The sequence below is a fragment of the Mustela nivalis genome, assembly GCF_964662115.1.
Source record: "Mustela nivalis genome assembly, chromosome: 15".
NCBI classification, from domain to species: Eukaryota; Metazoa; Chordata; class Mammalia; order Carnivora; family Mustelidae; genus Mustela; species Mustela nivalis.
Genome location: NC_139034.1, coordinates 26,108,540 through 26,129,107, shown reverse-complemented (window position 1 = coordinate 26,129,107; position 20,568 = coordinate 26,108,540). Strand labels below are relative to the sequence as shown.

The 20,568-nt window shown below is 40.1% G+C and overlaps 1 protein-coding gene across 1 annotated transcript in view; it reads right to left on the bottom strand.

The window, feature by feature from the left end:
* LOC309849181 (phosphatidylinositol 3,4,5-trisphosphate 3-phosphatase TPTE2-like) overlaps window positions 1-10,569 on the bottom strand; it is a gene marked incomplete at its 3' end in the record, with an annotated part of 56,149 nt that extends 45,580 nt beyond the window's left edge. Inside the window, exons 1-3 of the mRNA XM_082701507.1 lie at window positions 10,553-10,569; window positions 8,052-8,157; window positions 3,630-3,677 (exon numbers count right to left, since the gene is read on the bottom strand). Coding sequence (XP_082557633.1) covers window positions 3,630-3,677; window positions 8,052-8,107 — 104 coding nt within the window. The 5' untranslated portion in view covers window positions 8,108-8,157; window positions 10,553-10,569. The remainder of the gene's footprint in view (window positions 1-3,629; window positions 3,678-8,051; window positions 8,158-10,552) is intronic.
* Window positions 10,570-20,568: the final 9,999 nt, after the last annotated feature.

Below are 20,568 nucleotides of genomic sequence, written 5' to 3'. Positions count from 1 at the left end.
TCAGAGCAATAGCAAGTACCCTTAGTCAGGTTACTTAGATACAAGTCAAATGAACTCCAATGAGTAAAAATTTAATCAGCAAAACGTGTTCACATTCTGTTAGTCACTACTCGGACAAAACCAACAAAATGGGGAATCAGAATACATCCAGCAAAAAAATGAGAAAGGAACACAATTGAAGATTAAGTAGTATTCTACATTTCTCTATTTTAAAAGACTGATAAAATTACTCTCTAAGATCTAGTCACATTTTCAACCTAGATCATTTAAGTGTGATAAACAGAAAAAATTTTCTTTAAAATATGGTACTTTTCTGAAAATTAAAAAAGATTATATACCCTCCCTGTCCACACTGACATCTTTCCATAGCTTTCCATTTTATTCCTGCTTCAGAATAAACTTTCCCTCCGCCAAAATAAGAGATCCATCTATAGCTTCCTCCCCCCAGACTGCAACATGATTTACTCACATGAATTAGGAAAAAATCAAGGTTTTCATAACTATCACTGTGGCTAAAGAGTTGGTCTAGCTTATTATAAACACCAACAAATGGAAAAACTTATCAGAGATTTCCTACATGGACCCGTGATGTGACCAATTTATTTGATCAACAAGAATTTATTAAATCTCAAAGTTACAGTAAACATGATTTGCTAGCTAAACATGATTTGTTAGCTCACAGAAAATCCTAACTTTTTAGAATAAAATTTAGATACTTGTCCAGAAGATTCTATACTGTCATGGATACTCTGGACTGAATTTCTCTACCCCCTTCAATACACCTTATCCTGCATTGGTGACTTCATTAGAGATTCCAGATATGAATTCATTTAGATTATTTCTAAAGAATTAAAAACATCTATGATCAGACCCCAATGACTTCAAAGCCAAACTTTTTTTAAACTTTATTTTTTCAGTGTTCCAAGATTCATTGTTTATGCACCACACCCAGTGCTCCATGCAATATGTGCCCTCCTTAATACCCACCACCAGGCTCACCTAGCACTCCCCTCCCCTCCCCTCCAAAACCCTCAGTTTGTTTCTCAGAGTCCACAGTCTCTCATGCTTTGTTTCCCCCTCTGATTTCCCCCAATTCACTTTTCCTTTCCTTCTCCTAATGTCCTCCATGTTATTCCTTATGTTCTACAAGTGAAACCATAGGATAATTGACCCTCTCTGCTTGACTTATTTCACTCAGCATAATCTCTTCCAGTCCCATCCATGTTGATACAAACACCCCAATATTCATAGCAGCAAGGGCCACAACCACCAAACTGTGGAAAGAGCCAAGATGCCCTTCAACGGACTTAATGGATAAAGAAGACGTGGTCCATATGTACAATGAAGTATTAGGTCTCCATCAGAAAGGATGAATACCCAACTTTTGTATCAAAGCCAAACTTTTCTGACTTATTAGAAGTTGTCTTCAGGGGCGCCTGAGTGGCTCAGTGGATTAAAGCCTCTGCCTTCAGCTCGGGTCATGATCCCAAAGTCCTGGGATTGAGCCCCACATCCAGCTCTCTGCTCAGTGGGGAGCCTGCTTCCTCCTCTCTCTCTGCCTGCCTCTCTGCCTACTTGTGATCTCTGTCTGTCAAATAAATAAATAAAAATCTTTAAAAAAAAAAAAAGAAGAAGTTGTCTTCAATTGGTAAACTGTTTGAATTCTAAAAACAAAACAAAACAACAACAACAAAAAAAAAACCTTTGTAAATTAGCTATTTGGAAACCAATATTTCAATTTTCCTTAGAAATGCAGTTTTATGTTCATTATCACTAGCCATTAGGGAGATTCAAGTTAAAACCACATTGAGATACCACCTTTTACCAGTTAGAATGGCCAAAATTAGCAAGACAGGAAACAACATGTTTTGGAGAGGATGTGGAAAAAGGGGAACCCTCTAACACTATTGGTGGGAATGCAAGTTGGTGCAGCCACTTTAGAAAACAGTCTGGAGATTCCTCAAGAAAATAAAAATAGAGCTTCCCTATGATCCTGCAATTGCACTACTGGGTATTTACCACAAAGATACAGATGTAGGGAAAAGAAGGGCCATCTGTACCCCAATGTTCATAGCAGTAGTGGCCCCAGTCACCAAACTGTGGAAAGAACCAAGACACCCTTCAATGGACGAATGCATAAGGAAGATGTGGTCCATATACACTATGGAGTATTATGCCTCCATCAGAAAGGATGAATACCCAACTTTTATAGCAACATGGACGGGACTGAAAGAGATTATGCTGAGTGAAATAAGTCAAGCAGAGAGTCAATAATCATATGGTTTCACTTATTGGTGGAGCATTGCAAATAACTGGAGGACATGGGGAGATGGAGAGGAGAAGGGAGTTGAGGGAAATTGGAGGGGGAGGTGAACCATGAGAGATGATGGACTCTGAAAAACAACCTGAGGGTATTGAAGGGGCAGGGGGTGGGAGGTTAGGTGAGCCCGGTGGTGGGTATTAAGGAGGGCACTGATTGCATGGAGCACTGGTTGTGGTGCAAAAACAATGAATACTGTTACGCTGAAAAGAATTTTTTAAAAAAATGAACATCAGACCTTAAAAAAAAAAGAAATGGGGTTTTATATAATTTTATTAAAAATTTCAGTTCTGTCGGAAAAGCCTAACATATCAAGATAAGTGCAATTCTTTACTGCTAAACTCAACTTTCCGAAGGAACTGCACTGACTTGAATTTACTTCAAAATACAATCTTGGCTTGTAGGTAAATAGCCTTTCAGGTTATTTCCTGATTATCAAGTTCCTTCACTATATCCTTATTCTTCATGTGTCATGTAAGTATTTTCTGTTCCTCAGTTTGGTTCAGAAAACTGCACACTTGAGGCAGGGCCTTCCTCCAATACAATGGTGGGTTTACGTTTGGGACACCAGTTTTATTTTATTTATTCTAGGATTATTTATTTATTTATTTCACAGAGAAACACACAGAGAGAGGGAACACAAGCAGGGAGAGGTAGGAGAGGAATAAGCAGGCTTTCTGCTGAGCAGGGAACCTGATATGGGCCTCGATCCCAGGACCCTGGGGTCATGACTTAAGCCAAAGGCAGATGCTTAATGACTGAGCCTCCCAGGCACCCAAGACACCAGTTTTAGATGGTTGCAAATCTCTGGGGAGTAAAGGGGACAGATCAAGGTCTATTATCTCCATTCTTTTTTCTTTTATTTTTTAAGATTTTATTTATTTATTTCTCAGAGAGAGCATAAGTGGGACAATGTGGAGTAAGGGGGAGAGGCAGAGGAGCAGAGGAGGCAATACTTAACTGATTAAGCCACCCAGGGTCTCAGCTCCATTCTTTTATGTGGAGAGATCCACTGCACCCTGTCCACTGCCACCTCTTCTTGCTCAAATAACAGGATCCTCTCTTCACCTGGCCCACTTTAGCAGTATCTCACCGCAGACATTATGAGAGTTTCCTAAGAGCTTTGATTACTCAGGGTCCCAAACAAACTTTAAGTAGAAAGTCTTGCTCTTATGACTTTTTTTTTTCTACTTAGACCCCAAAAGAAAGACAGTTACCTATAGAAGCTTACAATCTTTTATGGAAACCTCTTGCTGCTACCAATGCTCTCTATTACCTTTTGGTACTCAGATCAGTCAAGTCAACTTACCTCTTGGCATCGCTGCCATCAGAGGATACTAAGAAAGAATCCACAACTCTGTTAAAAAGTAAAAAACATATAAAAATTAAAATCAGACATTTTGGAAAGCAATCAGGTTCCTTTTCCTGACAGAATTTTAGGACATGACAAATAAAATCCTGGGGAAACATGACAGAAACAACAGGAAGTTTCAGGGTACAGCAATGGAACCTCTGAGACAGACTCTCAGCTCTTTGTTTGTTCAGTGGGAAGAGAAGGAATTAAGGGAGGTGTAGTTTTTGTGATTATACCACCTTTCTACTCCATTTGGTCAACCATTCATACATTCTGGAATCAAGTTGAGATATATGAATGATCTGACCATGGGCACAGGGAGGTGGATCCAGGTAACAGGTAGCAAAGGACACAGAAATAAAGGAACTGCCAAAACAATTAATATTCCAGTGCCAAGGGCTAGTCTCTGGCCATCATTTGGTATAGAAGAAATAAACAAGAATGTTTAAAGGATTTTTCAGAAGTGGAAACAGAACAAGTGTTCAGAATGATTTTTCTCTCAGATCATCACAAAGAGGTATCTGGATAAGTTATCCAAAGTCAAGACTTCCTGCCACCAAACCACTGGGTTGGATAACGTAATCTCTCTACAGTTTAACTTCGTCACCTGTAAAATAAGACACACTGAAAATGCACTTTGCATGTGTCTACTTCATAAACTCATGCTGAAGTTCATCATCTCACAAACATTACAAGTTTTTAGGCCGCCTGCCCTCCTCACCAAATGTTGTATCAAAAATACCAATGTGACAAATATAAAAAAAAAAATCAGTGACAACAACATAAACAGATAATATTTAAGTTTCAAAAACACTTCAAGATTTCCAAAGCACTACATTCCCATAATTTCCTGGGAAATTTTGGATTCCTATCCATAGGATACTCTTCCTCCAAAACTACAGAAATTAAACTAAAGTATAGATTTAAAAAACTAACAATACCACAAACCCTATGAGTCTCCAAGGAGATACAGCTGTCCCTTAACTAGCAGACAGGAAAAGACTGCTATGGGCAGTCATGAGTGGCTGAGTGGAAGGGAAAATTTTAAGTTCTGTTCTTGCCTTTCCCCAGAGATAGTCACTACCATTCTTAGTAGCAACTACCCAGAAGTAATTAGAATAAAATTTGGGTAACTTTAGGTTAGTTAATAAAAGCAGGGAAAGGCTGAAGAGCAATCCTTGGGCTTTTACCTCTCTCCTACCTCCAAGGCCAAGGTGAACAACCTAGAACATTACCTTCTCCAATGCTGCCTTTGTCCAGGACCTTTTCTGGCTACAGAAATTACCTGGGTCACAGTGTTTCACTGTTCTGCAGACTCTCTGTCCCCCGGCTATTGCCCTCATGTTAAATATACTGAGAAAGATAAACCTTAGGCCCCAGCTTTGAACAAGGATGACTTGTATTACCTCATCCAACAGAGGATACTTCTGAAAGTGGAACAGACATGCTATTAATAATTATGCTTTAAGAATAGCTACAGACTAAAATTGTCCCAAGCCAATCATTAGCCCTTCCCTAATACAAGTTACCAGACAAGGGGTCAATGGCCACAAGGAATGTAAGATCACAAATCAAAATAATTAGATACCTAAGGAGTATAATCACTGAAAACAAAATACAACAAACTGAACAACACATACCATCTGAAACAGAACCATTGGACCATACAGACCAACATTTTAAGTATGCATTAAAATACCGTTAAAGGGTACCTGGGTGGCTCAGTGGGTTCAGCCTCTGCCTTCAGCTCAGGTCATGATCCCAGGGTCCTGGGATCGAGCCCCACACATCGGGCTCTCTGCTTGGCAGGGAGCCTGCTTCCCCCTCTCTCTCTGCCTGTCTCTCTGCCTACTTGTGATCTCTCTCTGTCAAATAAATAAATAAAATCTTTTAAAAAAATGAAAAGAAATACCCTTTTAAAGGTACAAGGGAAGAGGATAGTAAGTGAAATGAGAATAAGAAATCTTAAGGAAAAACCTAAGCAAAATAAGTCAGTCAGAGAAAGACAAATACCATATGATTTCACTCACATGTGGAATTTAAGAAACAAAGTAGGGGGAAGGGAAGGAAAAATAAGATGAAAATTGAGAGGGAAGCAAACCTTAAGAGATGCTGAGCTCGAATAAATAAACTGAGGGTTTTGGGAAGGGAGGTGGGTGGAGGGAAGGGAGAATTGCAGGATGGGCATCAAGGAAGGCACTTGATGCAATGAGCACTGGGTGTTAAAACCTGATAAATCATGAAATTCTACTTCTGAAACTAAAAATAAACAAAAACAAAAACAAAAGACTGAGACCAGGAAAGGTCTAGTTAAACACCTGCAGGCATACAGCGAATGACATTTTTTTACTGTAAGGCCAGGATTCTACCCTCTGCTTATACGCTCATTAAAAGGAACTTCTACACACACACACACACACACACAAAAGAGGGTATCTTAAACTTAAAAGTCCAATTGTTGAAATAAAGAATCATTTCATGGGATACATAGTATTCATACATACATATGAAAAGCAAATTAAGCAAATTAATCTGGAGTTGGAAGACAAGGTTGAGACACTCTCCAAGAAAATAGTAGGAAAAAAATAGAACATACAAAAGAAAAGCCAGTTGATACAAAGGATAGAAACAGATCAACACTTGGATTATAGATATCTAAGAAAAAAACCTGAAAAATAAATTTCTTAAAATTAAAGATTTTAAGTGATATTTCATCTCATAAACATTTAAGTGGTATTTATAAAGTGCCAGGCATTGTCCTGATGTTTCACAGATATTTCAATTGGTCCTCATTACAACTCTTGCAAAGGTAACTATTACTATTTGTTTTAACCAATTCACAGATCTTGAGTAGTCATAGGTCTCTAACATCTATCATGCTGATTTGCAAGCCACTCCTCACTAATAAAAATCTGTGACCTTCCCTAGGGTAAATAACAGTGTTTCACATATTGATTGAGACAGGACAACTAAAGCCCTTGTAGTGGCCATCTCAAATGGTCACCTCCCCAGAAAGGACAGAGCAGCCCTAATAGGGCACCCAGGTGTCTCAGAGAAGCTAAAAGTGGCTGTGACTCAGCAAAGAAAACCGTCAACAAAACTAAAAGCAACCTCCAGAATGGGAGAAGATATTTGCAAATGTCTTATCAGTTAAGGGCTAGTATCCAAAATCTACAAAGAACTTATCAACCTCAACACCAAAAAAACAAAAACAAAAAACAAAAAATCTGGTCAAGGAATGGGCAGAAGACATGAACAGACATTTCTCCAAAGAAGACATACAAATGGAGAACAGACACATGAAAAAATGCAGAACGCCGCCCAGCATCAGGAAAATGCAAATCAAACCAGAATGAGATACCACCTTACACCAGTCAGACTGGCTAAAATTAGCAACTCTGGAAAGAATAGAAGTTGGCGAAGATGCAGAGAAAAGGGAACCCTCTTATACTGGTGGTGGAAATGCAAACTGGTGCAGGCACTCTGGAAAACAGTATGGAGGATCCTCAAAATGTTTAAAATAGAACTACCCTATGACCCAGCCATTGCACTAGTAGGTATTTACCCAAGGATACAAACATAATGACTGGAAGGAGTATGTGCACCCCAGTGTTTATAGCACCTAAGTCCACAGTAGCCCAACTATGGAAAGATCCCAGATGTCCAACAACAAATGGATAAAGAAGAGGTGGTGTATATGTATACAATGGAATATTACTCAGCCACTAAAAGGAATGGAATCTTGCTGTTTGCAATGACATGGATGGAACTGGAGGGTATTATGCTAAGTAAAATAAGTCTACCCCCCCCCAAAAAAAAATTATCATATGATTTCACTCCTATGTGGAAATTAAGAAACAAAACAGATGAACATAGGCGAAGGGAAGGAAAAAATTAGATGAAATCAGAGAGGGACACCAATCATAAGAGACTCTTAACTCTAGGAAACAAACTGAGGGTTGCTGGATGGGAGGTAGGTCAAGGGATAAGGTAGACAGGGGGATGGGGTAGCTGGGAGATGGGCATTAATGACGGAAGTCAATGGAATGAACACTAGATGTTATTTTGAAACTGATGAATCACTAAATTCTACCTCTGAAACCAATACTATACTGTATGTTAATTAAATTGAATTTAAATTTTAGAGAAGGTGACTGTGGCTACCACATACATATTATCACTGGCATCCTGCCTAAGCTGTAGTATTTTAAATCAATTATAAGCATAAAACAAGATCTTTAAATTGTGAGTTTGCCAAATTTCATTTATATGCAGTTTACATTAATCATGAAAGAAAGTATACATGTATTCCCTATTCTATTAACCAAGGCTGAGAATTATCCTTAACATTTAGTAAATTTAAGGCTTATCACTTACTTATTTTTTGGATTCTTCAATGAGATATGTAAATGGTTGTTCTTTAATCTCTGCATGTCTGGGATTAATCTTCCTAATTCCAATTAGGGGTTAAACTACAAACACTCTAAAAAAAAGGAAAGGCACATATTAAATTCAGTATTTTTAAAACACATATTTGCCCAATTAGAAAGTCATACACAGAACTTATTAGAAATGGACCAGCATTTCTAAAGTCTTGAATCCACACACTTATAAAATCTACAATCCTGTACAATTTTATCAATCCATGAAATGTGCATTTTGTATTTTCCCCTCAGTATTTTATTCTGGGTTGAGAAATAGAAGAAAAGTTTTTTGAATGTACAGTAAATTTAATTCAAAGACAGGACACTTTAAAGATTGTTCTCTTGCTACATAGGACCCAGTAAGGGAAACAAACTCATTTCAAACCAATTTTATATTATCATAGGGATTTGTGATCTTTCCATCCTAAAATATTCTGTAGCATAAATCAAAGAGTGGGAAAGCAAAGATGCATCCTTCAACATTGCACAGAACAATCTGTGTCATGCAAGGAAACTAGAAGTCACTGGAGAATAAGATATTGCCAAATTATCGTGGCAATCCAAGTTATCAAGGAGGCAGCCTGAAATGTGCCACAAGGCCTAAATTCTGGACAAGGAGAAAAAAATGAAAACGAATGAAAAATATTTTCATAAATAGGTCAATTTGGGCATAAATGTTGATGATGAGTTTAGGTGTGAGGGCCAACCACCTGTAATTCCGTACCTGCAAGAGATAGCACCTCATGGGCAGTGAGAGTAGGAATCCCAAAGCTCTGAGGTTGCTCCATTCTGTTCCAGAGGTGGCCAGGAAGGGGTGGACCAAGGCAGACCCGCATATTTAAGGATACTCCTACCCTGCAAAGCTCGGATCTGCTTACCCGCAGGCAGGGCTGCTTTCCAGGGGCCACCACTCAAAGGGTGGTAGACACAGAAAGACTAGGATCTTGTCACTTGACAACAAATTTTCCTAAACAGGAGCAAACATTACTAGAGATACTAATAGCAGGGGTCTTTCTTCCTGCCTTCCAGGATGATGCCTTTAACTTCTTTTCCTTTTTTATTTCCCCAAACCAAGCCCATTAAGTCAAATCTTGTCCCAATTCCTGGCCAGCAACGAGGTTACTGCTATTTGGTCCTATACTGACCTAGTGCACCCCATAACCCCATCCATACACCCTCACCCCACAGTCCCTCCACCTCTGGTTCCCTGAGAGTGAGAAGGCCGTGGCTGGGGGTGGCAAGGCCGCTCGGGTCGGTGAGGCTGCTGGCGGCTAGCCGGTTCCTGAGGCGCCGCAGCCGACAGCCGCCAATCCCGGCTGCGAGGCCCCTCCCGGCAAGGCCTTGGTTCCCAGCAGCAAGGCCCCTCGAGGCGGGGCCGAGGCTGGGGAGGCGGGGCCTGGGAGGCGGGGCCCCGGCTCGGGTCGGCGAGGCGGCTCGGGTCGGCGAGGCGGCTCGGGTCGGCGAGGCGGCTCGGGTCGGCGAGGCGGCTCGGGTCGGCGAGGCGGCTCGGGTCGGCGAGGCGGCTCGGGTCGGCGAGGCGGCTCGGGTCGGCGAGGCCGCGGCCGCTCGCCTAGGCCGCTCCGGTGGGCGAGGCCGCTCGGGTCGGCAAGGCCGCTCCGGACTGCGAGGCCACTCCGGACGGCGAGGCTGCTGGAGGCTAGGCCATTCGCCGCGGTGCTACAGCCAAGGGCCGCGGCTCGGGACGGCGAGGCCCCTCGCTGCGGGGCTGCGGTTCCGGGCGGCTGCTGGGAAGGCGGGGCTGCGGCTAGGGACGGCGAGGGCACTCCGGACGGCGAGGCTGCTGGAGGCTAGGCCGTTCGCCGCGATGCTGCACCGACGGCCGCGGCTCGGGACGGCGAGGCCCCTTGCGGCGGGGCCGCGGTTCAAGACAGCGAGGCCCCTCGCGTTGGGGCCGCAGCTCGGTGGTGGCAAGGCTGTTCGCCGTGGCGCTGCTTCCCAGAGCCGCGGCTCTGAGCGGCGAAACCGTGCAGGGCGGTAGGGGCGGCGCGGTTCCCATCAACTCTCACTACCGGAGCTATCCTGACGGCTCTCCCATCTACCGGCTCTAGGGGCTCTCCCTAACAGCTATTCTAACTCCTCCTAGTACTCCTACTATGCCACCGCCCAGCCTCACAGACTAACCTTTATAGTAGCGAGGTGGCCAATGGGATTTCAACCCACCGCAGTAAATATATGCATGCCCCACTGATTGGATGTCTCCATCCACCCTGGCCCGCCCCTATATCTGGGGTTTACAAGTAAGTTCCTATGGCTAACCAGGCCCTTACACCCACAGCTGAGCACAAGGCAAAACTTCCTGTCTGTGGCCACAAAGACCCCCTTCCTGTACCCTCCCCCATCCTCCAGCCCTCCCTCTAGAATAGTATATTCTTTTTACTCTCAGTGAGGATGAAGGACAAGGTTAGTCAACATAGAAAGTAGAGTATAGAATACCCTTGTCTGGAGAGCCCTCCACCCCAGCTCTTTACCTGCTGCTTGGAACAAGCCAGTAGCAGAATAAGAGTTCCGTGTCCATGGCAACCCCAAACAACACATTCCGGATAGTTCTGAGATAGAAGTAGAGTGGGGAATACAATGGACTTCGTTCCACACTGATTCCAGTTGGTCCTGAGTTTGTAGTAGTAGAGTGGGGTATACCGTGAAGTTGGTTCCAGGCTATAGGGTCTTAAAAATAGAATCAGTTCTCCTTAAAGATGGGAAATGGGGGAATACCAAGATCAAAGATCTGAGGATAATAATCTCACAGAAGATTGTCTCATACCTTTTATTTTGCAAGAAAGAGAATGAATCAGAGGGCTGAATGTTTTCTGGATAACCCTAAATTTGACTAAAATAGGCAAGGTTGATATAGGACTCGGCAAAAATTATTTATGCAAGCATCATTTCATGGGATTGAGAGGAAGCAATCAAATATTAATTTTAGGGACACCTGGGTGGCTCAGTGGGTTAAAGCCTCTGCCTTCGGCTCAGGTCATGATCCCAAGGTCCTGGGATGGAGCCCCGCATCAGGCTCCCTGCTCTGCAGGGAGCCTGCTTCCTCCTCTCTCTCTGCCTGCCTCTCTGCCTACTTGTGATCTCTGTCTGTCAAATAAATAAATAAATCTTTAAAAAAATATATTAATTTTAAATCTAAAATATTCCCATTTTCCTGGTAGAGCAAACCTGAGGTGGATACAAGTGCCAAAGAAAGGAAAACAAGTATGGAAAAAAAATTTAAAAAATACAGATGAAACATCAGAAATTTCTGTATGAAAATTATAAGAATTACCACAAGAAGGAATAAAAAACACCTGTTTGACATACCGTGTTGGTACATGTTCTGATGCCTAATAAATGGTCACAGCTGAAGTTACAGAAAAGAAAATAAGGTCATACTTATTAAAAATCTCTGCAAGTTCTTGGCAAGATACAAAAATGAATAAAACATGGTCACTGACTTCAGTATCATGTTGATGATCCCAAGACTAGATCATTTTGAAATATGCCCAGAGCATTCTGTTCTCTGTGAGAAAGAACTGCTCTAAACAGAAATTATTTTACCAGAGCCTTGTGTTCCCTAAGGGAAAGGCAAGAAGACAACCTTAGCCCTTCTAAACTCCCTGTGTCCCATAAGAGGATCATAAAAAGACTAAGAAACTCTTTCGAAGGTCCCAATATTTGTTTCTTCTCAGGTCCTAATATTTTATTGAAAACTGGACTTTTAAAATAACGGCAAATCACTGATTTTTCCCTTTCCCAGGGTTCATTGTTGTTCGTGTCGTGACTTTTCTGAATTCTGACTAGAAACTTCTAATTCAAAATTCTGTAAAGTCTCTATTCTTTATAAAGTGTGGCCACTGAAGTCAGCTTGATTAGCATAATGGTCAGCTAATAAATGTACAGATTCCCTCAGATGCCTGGGAAGCACTAAGTCTCTCCATAGACACAAGAAGTTTCATGTACTGTTTGAGCATGCTTTCCACACAGCCAGGCAGGTTACAGATCCACCATAACCTACACCTGTGCAGGGCACAAGAACCTTGGCCAGGGATAAGAAAGACCTGAAAAGACCTAAAGGTTTCAAGTAGGCAAAGTCCTGGACACGTGTACAGCCTTAGAGGTGCAGGTGGCCTTCTAGAGTCCCAGGAATATGCTGCAGCTTTACAAACTCTCTACGGATATCTCATTACACAACTTTTTCTTTTGCCTCAACTATTATATATACCTTAGGCAATCATGATGTTCAACAGTGGTCTCTGATTCACTGATTTCAACAAATGTCCCCAGAGCAAAGGCTGGGTAAGCTCCAAGTCAGGCCACATAAAGACAATCTTGTGAGTGGGCTCTTGCAGGGACCCACTAGATAGGTCAAATAATGACATTTCTCTGGGAACAGACCTTTGAATAGCTCTAACCCTCTTCTGTCCCTTCCATCGGCACCCAGAAGACTGGTTTTCACCATGATTGAAAGACGCTGGTCTTCAAGGCTACCATGGAGCTGGGGAGAGTGTAATTCGAATGGCTCAAGATAGAACACCACAAAGTTCTCTGTTCTCATCAAAATCCATAGTATATTCTTCAATAAATGCTCCCCCAAATTGCTGCAAGCCTTTGGTTAATTTCCAGAGTTCTGGAAAAGAGGATTCTGACCATTTTCACCAACATTCTTGCTATTTTGTAAAGGAAAGAATTTTTAGAGATCCCTGCTTTGCCATTTTCACTGGCATTACTTCTAAAAATACCTCTTTAAAAAAGATTTTATTTCTTTATTTGACAGAGAGAGAGGGAGAGATCATAAGTTGGCAGAGAGGCAAGCAGAGAGAGAAAAGGAATCAGACTCCCTGCTGATGCTGAGCAGAGCGCTGGATGCGGGAGCTGGAATCCAGGACCGGGACCATGGCCTGAGCCAAGGCAGAGGCTTAACCCACTGAGCCACCCAGGCACCCCCTAAAAATACTTTTAAATACATTGCTAAATTTAAAAAAGAAGGGAAGTATGAAATTATCACAGGCACATAAACCCACACATACATACATGCATACATACATACACACGCTGGTACTGAAACTAAAGTGGTAAATGACTCAGAAGCCTGGAATGCTTTGGCAGTATGTCAAGCCAAAAAATCCAGAGTTTTGTTAGTTAACATTGTGGCTGCCTGAAGTGCTAAACAGGAAGTGGGGCAAACAATAGGCTAATCAAAATGCTAGGAAGGGAAGAAGGAGGGAAGAAGGGAGGGAGGGAGGGAGGAAAATTGTGCAATGAGATGTCAAGAAAGGACTTTGAAAAGTTCTAACATATTCCTGGGAATCTAGAGTTTTGTTGGTTACCCATGTAATAGGATTGGAATTTGACAAAATGGTGAGCTAAATCTTTATGTTTAATTGCAATTAAAAAAAAAAACTTAAAAAAAAAACCTATATGCTAACAGAATGACCAACAAGCAAATCAGTGTCTCTGTTGGCATTGGGTTTAAAAATATTAATAATTTTAATAGTCTCACTAATGTTTTGTAATCAGCTTTATGCTCTTTCTGGGATTTGAATTGATGCTATGCTCACAGTTCAAGAAACCTCAGTCCAATCAATTAAACTGAAGTGGTTCCTGATTGGTAGTGACCCTAGCACCCAGCAGAAACCAAAGAAAATCATCTCAATTTAGATCCCTCAGGATTCCCAAAACTAAGGAACATCCAAATATGAGCTCTTAACACCATCCAGCAACACATGAGGAATCATACCCTCATGAACAGAAATCAACAAAAATTATTAAAAAAAAAAACATGGAAAGACTACAGAAATTAAAGTAAGAAACTTTATGTTCAGGAAATACATTTAAATTATGGCATACACAACTATGAATCATTGAACATTATGTCAAAAACTAATGATGTACTAGATGTTCCTAACTGAATTTAAGTACAAAAAAATAAATAAAAGTATGTTTGAAGTGAATAATAGAGATAAACACTGCCTGGAACAGAACAAAAGGCCATTGGCTTGCTTTGGAACTTCGATTTTTTGAAGGGGATGATTCTAGAGCTTGGACTTGAAGGACAGTAAATAAAAAGGCAGGAAGAAAAATGTGGTGAGGAAATTCCAGACAGAAAAATCATAAAAAAACAATTACACAGAAGCCCTGAACATCATGGGGAATTTGGGGGAAACTAAACAGTATCTATTACTCCCATAAATAACATGCAGAGCAGGGAGTAGCAGAAGTTGCAAATATAGCCCTGTACAGCATATTAAGTAGTACAGACTTTATATGCCAGCAAATTGGACAATCTGGAAGAACTGGATAAATTCCTAGACACATACAATCTTCCAAAACTGAATCAGGGAGTAATTGGTCTGTTCAGATTTTGTATTTCTAGCAATGAAATTGAATCAGTAATCCGAAAATTTCCAAACAGAAGTCCTGGACCAAATGAATTCATAGGTGAATTCTACTAAACATTTTTCAAAGAGTTAATACCTATCCTCTTCAATATATTTTTTAAAAAATAGAGGAAGAAAAATCTCCAAATATAGTCTACAAGGCCAGAATTACCCTCATAGCAAAACCAGACAAAGACACTACAAAAAAAGAAAACTGCCAACCAATACCTCTGATCAACAGAGATACAAAAATTCTCACAAAATATTAGCAAACTGCATTCAGCAATACATTAAAAAGATCTTTCACCACCATCGAGTGGGATTTATTCTGGAAACAACAAGGATGGTTGAATATTCACAGATCAATATGATACACATCAAAAAAGGGTAAAAAATCATGTCATCTCAGTAGGATTTTGTCAAATGCTTTCTCTGTACCAACTTCTGTCCATGATAAAAACTCGACAAAGTGTTTTTATTTTATTTTTATTTTTTAATTTTTTAAAGATTTTATTTATTTGTCAGAGAGAGGGGGGGAGCAAGAGCGAGCACAGGCAGACAGAATGGCAGGCAGAAACAGAGGGAGAAGCAGGCTCCCTGCCGAGCAAGGAGCCCGATGTGGGACTCGATCCCAGGACGCTGGGATTATGACCTGAGCCGAAGGCAGCTGCTTAACCAACTGAGCTACCCAGGCATCCCGACAAAGTGTTTTTAGAGGAAGCACACATCAGTATTATAAAAGCCACATACAAAAACGCACAACTAACATGATACTCAATGGCAAGTTTTCCCTCTAAGATCAGCAACAAGAAATGGATGTCCATTATTACCCCTTTCATTCCACATAGTACTGAAGTCCTAGCCACAGCAATCAGACAAGAAATACAAGCCATCCAGATAGGTAAGGAAAAAGTCAAGTGACATAATTTTTTTGCAAATGACATAATACCATACATAGAAAATCCTAGACGCCACCAAAAAACTATTCGAATAAATGAATTTAGTAAAGTATCAGGATACAAAAGAAATGTACAGAAATCAGTTGTGCTCCTATATACTAGTAATGATGTACCAGAAAAAATGAACAATTCCATTTAGAATTGTACCAAAAAGAATAAAATAGCTAGGAATAAACTTAAGCAAGGGGATGGAAGACCTGTACTCTGAAAACTATGAAACACTGATAAAAAACACTGAAGATGACACAAATGGAAAGATATTCCATGCTTATTGATTAAAAAAAAACTCAAAGATTAATTTCTCCAAAGATTTTTTTAGAGTAATCTCTACACCAATGTAGGGTTCAAACTCACAATGCCAGGATCAAGAGTCACATGCTCTATAAGCTGAGCCAGACAGAGACCCCAGAAAAATTTAATCTTGTTATAATGTCCACACTACCCAAAGCACTCTACAGATTCAACGCAATCCCTCTTAAAATGCCACCTGCATTTTTCACAGATCTAGAACAAAGAATCTTAAAATTTGTATAGAACCCAAAAGACTGAATACCAAAGGAATTTTGAGAAAGAAGAACAAAGCTGGAGTTATCACAATCCCAGATTTGGGGATATATTATAAAGCTGTAATAATTAAAACATTATGGTACTGGCACAAAAATAGACACATAGATCAATGAAACAGAATAGGGAACCCAGAAATAAACCCACCCTTATAGGGTCAACTAATCTAGGGACAAAGGAAGCAAAAATATACAATGGGGAAGAGATAGTCTCTTCTATCTTTGGTGTTAAGTCTCTTTCTATCTCTAGTGTTAAGAAAACTGGACACACACATGCAAAAGAATGAAACTGCACCACCTTATTATTCCCATATATAAAATAAACTCAAAGTGGACTAAAGACCCAAACGTGAGACCTGAAACCATAAAACTAGAGGAGAGGAAGTGGTGATGCAACATGGGGGCTTAAGTGGGTAAGAGAAGAATAAATGAAACAAGATGGGATTGGGAGGGAGACAAACCATAAGTGACTCTTAATCTCACAAAACAAACTGAGGGTTGCTGGGGGGAGGGGGTTTGAGAGAAGGGGGTGGGATTATGGACATTGGGGAGGGTATGTGCTTTGGTGAGTGCTGTGAAGTGTGTAAACCTGGTGATTCACAGACATGTACCCCTGGGGATAAAAATATATGTTTATAAAAAATAAAAAATTAAAAATTAAAAAAAAATAACTAGAGGAGAGCACAGGCAGCAATTTCTTTGACATCAGCTATAACAATATTTTTCTCAGGCTAGGGAAACAACAGCAAAACTAAACTATTGGGACCACACCAAAATAAAAAGCACAGCAAAAAAAAAAAAAAAATCAACAAATTGAAAATTGAAAAGGCAACTTCCTGAATTGGAGAAGATACTTGTGAATGATATATTTTATAGGAGTTAACAAAAATGCATATAAAACTTGTACAACTCAACACCAAAAAAAAATCCAATTTTAAAAATGGGCAAAAGACTTGAATAAACATTTTCCCAATAAGACATATATACACATGGCCAACAGACATATGAAAACATGTTCAACATCACTCATCATCAAGGAAATGAAAATCAAAACCACAATCAGATATCACGTTACACTTGTCAAAATGACTAAAATCAAAAACACAAGAAACCAACGTTGGTGAAGATGTGGAGAAAAAGGATCTCTAATGCACATTTGGTGGAAATGGAAATCAGTGCATCCACTCTGGAAAACTGTATAGGGGTTCCTCAAAAAACAGAAAATGCAAATATCATATGATCCAGTAATTCCACTACTGGATATTTACCCAATGGGGAAAAAAACCCACAAATTCAAAAAGATACTGCACCTCTGTGTTTACTGCAACATTATTAACATTATTTATCACAGCCAAAATATGGAAGCAATCCAGTTGTCTATCAGTAGACAAATGCTTAGCCATAAAAGGATGAAATCTTGTCATCTGCAACAACATGGACCCAGAGAGTATTATGCTAAGTGAAACAAGTCAGACACAAATAGACAAATGCCATATGATTTCACTAATATGTGGAATCTAAGAAACAAAACAAATAAGTAAACAAAAAGCAGAATCAGACCCCAAAATACAGAGCACAAATTGATGTTTACCAGAGGAGAGGGGAGAGGGGGGATGAGAAAATTGACTGAAGGGGAGTGGGAGATACAGGCTTCTAGCTATGGAATGAATAAGTCATGAGGATTAAAGGTACCACATAGGGAATCTAGTCAATGGTAATGTAATAATGTTGTATGGGGACAGATGGTAACTACACTTGGGAGAATAGCATAAGGTATAGACTTATCCAATCACTATATTGTATAACTGAAACTAATGTAACATTGTATGTCAACTATACTTCAATTAAAAAAAGTAGTACATTCTCTGACATAGGCCATAGCAACTTCTTTCTAGATAGGTCTCCTGAGGAAAGGGAAACAAAAGCAAAAATTAATGAACTACATCAAAATAGAAAGCTTCTGCACAAAAAAAGAAACAATCAGCAAAATTAAAGGGCAAACTACAGAATGGGAGAAGATATATACAAAGGACATATGTGATAAAAGATTAGTATCCAAAAGATATAAAGAACTGATTCAACTCAACACCCCCCAAAATGAATAATACAATTAAAAAGTAGGCAGGGGCCCCTGAGTGGCTCCGTCATTAAGCATCTGCCTTTGGCTCAGGTCATGATTCCAGGATCCTGGGATCAAACCCCACCTTAGGCTCCCTGCTCTGCAGGAAGCCTTCTTCTCCCTCTTCCACTCCCCCTGCTTGTGTTTCCTCTCTCACTGTGTCTCTTTCCAAAGACAACCTACAGATAGCCAACAGATGCATGAAAAGATGCTCAACATCAGTTATCAGGAAAATACAAATCAAGGCTACAATATCACCTCATACCTATCACAATGGCTAAAATCAACAACACAAGAAGCAACAGGTGTTGGCAAGGAAATGGAAAAAGGGCAAACCTCTTACATTGTTGGTGGGAATGCAAACTGGTACAACTACTCTGGAAAACAGTATACAGTTTCCTCAAAAAATTAAAAATAGAACTACCATATCATCCAGCAACTGCACTACTAAATATTTACTCAAGGAATAGAACAATACCAATTCAAAAAGATACATGCACCTTCCTGTTTATAGGTTTATAAGCAGCATTATCTACTATAGCCAAATTGTGGAAACAGCTGAAGTGTTCATCATTGAGGTATGGATGAAGATGTGATTTTATATATATCTGTATGTATTATAGACACATAAATATGTATAGCTATATGTGTGTGTGTGTGTGTGTGTGTACATATATGGAGAGAGAGAGAGATGTCCATAATGGAATATTACTTGGCCATAAAAAGTAAGGCATTTGCAATGACATGGAAGGAGCTACAGAGTATTATGATAAGTGAAATAAGTCAGTCAAAGAAAGACAAATGCCACAGGATTTCACTTATATCTGGAATTTAAGAAACAAGGCAAATGAACAAAAGGGAAAAGGAGACAAAGGGAAGCAAAGAGAACAAATATGGCTACCAGAGGGAAAGTGGGGGGATGGGTGAAATAGGCGATTAAGGAGTGCACTTGTTGTGATGAGGACTGGGTATTGTACGGAAGTATTGAATTACTATATTGTACACCTGGAACTAATATCGCATGGTATGTTAACTAATGACTGAATTAAAAACTTAGAAGAGTATAGACTTTAGTAAGCAATACAAATCAGCTGAAGGATTTTAAGCAGGGGCATCTCATGATCATTTTGTTTTAGGTGGGCCGTCTAGCAATAGTGAAGGAAAGAATTTAAGAGGGACAACTGAAGGATTAGAGAGCCAACAGTAGGCTACTACACAGCTTAGGTAAGAGACACTACGGGACGCCTGGGTGGCTCAGTGGGTTAAAGCCTCTGCCTTCGGCTTAGGTCATGATCCCAGGGTCCTTAGATGGAGCCCTTCATTGGGTTCTCTGCTCAGCAGGGAGCCTGCTTCCCTCCCCCCACCGCCAGCCCACCCCACCCGACCCCACCGCCCTGCCTGCCTCTCTGCCTACTTGTAATCTCTGTCTGTCAAATAAATAAATAAACTGGGTATAAATAAATAAATAAATAAACCTGGGTAGTAAGAATTGAGAGGAGACACAGACTTGAGAAACAGACCAAAATGTGTAAAACCTGTGAACGTGGAACTTGCTACGTGGAAGATGGAGAGGGAAATGGCTCCCTTGTTTCTTTCCTATGTGGTCCTTCTTGCTACTGGAAATAAGGAGGAAGAATAGGTTGGTGGCAATGAAAGATAACGGGTTCCATTTTAAAGATTTTAGGTTTAGGGTCCTTATGGAAAACCAAAGCTAGGAATGTTTAACAAGCAATTAAGGCGTGAGGCTCAGAGCAGTCAGCCCTGACAATTAACCACCCGAGTGGAGTGGATAACTTGCCTAAGGAGATTGTAGGAGGGTGGGAAAAAGCAGTAGCCTTGGGTGGCACCTCGGGTTTTCCTGAAATTCAGGAAAAGCTTGATGCTTTTTGAAATAATACAGTTTTTAAGCAGAAACAACTATGCAGAAAAATGTAAAGCAATTCCCATAATATCAAAATATTGAAAAGTATATTAATGTCAAAGAAAAATAGAATGATTAATAGGTTATATCCCTCTCAGAGACTATCAGTTCTTTTAAGTAATGTGTAAGAGGAGTTTACATAAACATAACATTTATGATTAAATGTTAAGGTTTTTATTTTAACCTTTACTTTAAATGGTATGTATTGTATAAATAATGTAACAATATGTATAGGAAAACTGGAAAGACACAAATATATTGAAGTAATTTTACAAAAAAGTAATTTTTTCAAATTTTTCAAAGTTCTCCTTATAATATGTGTATAATGGGAAAAAACTGTTAAAAACACATTTTTCCTCAATGAAGTAACACCTCACACAGCAGGATGGCTATAAAAAAGACAAACAGAGGATATCAAATGCTGACAAGGATAGGAGAAACTGGAACCCTCATGCATTCTTAGTGGAGATGTAAAATGGTGTAGCCACTTTGGAAAACAGTTTGGCAGTTCCTACAAAGGTGAAACAG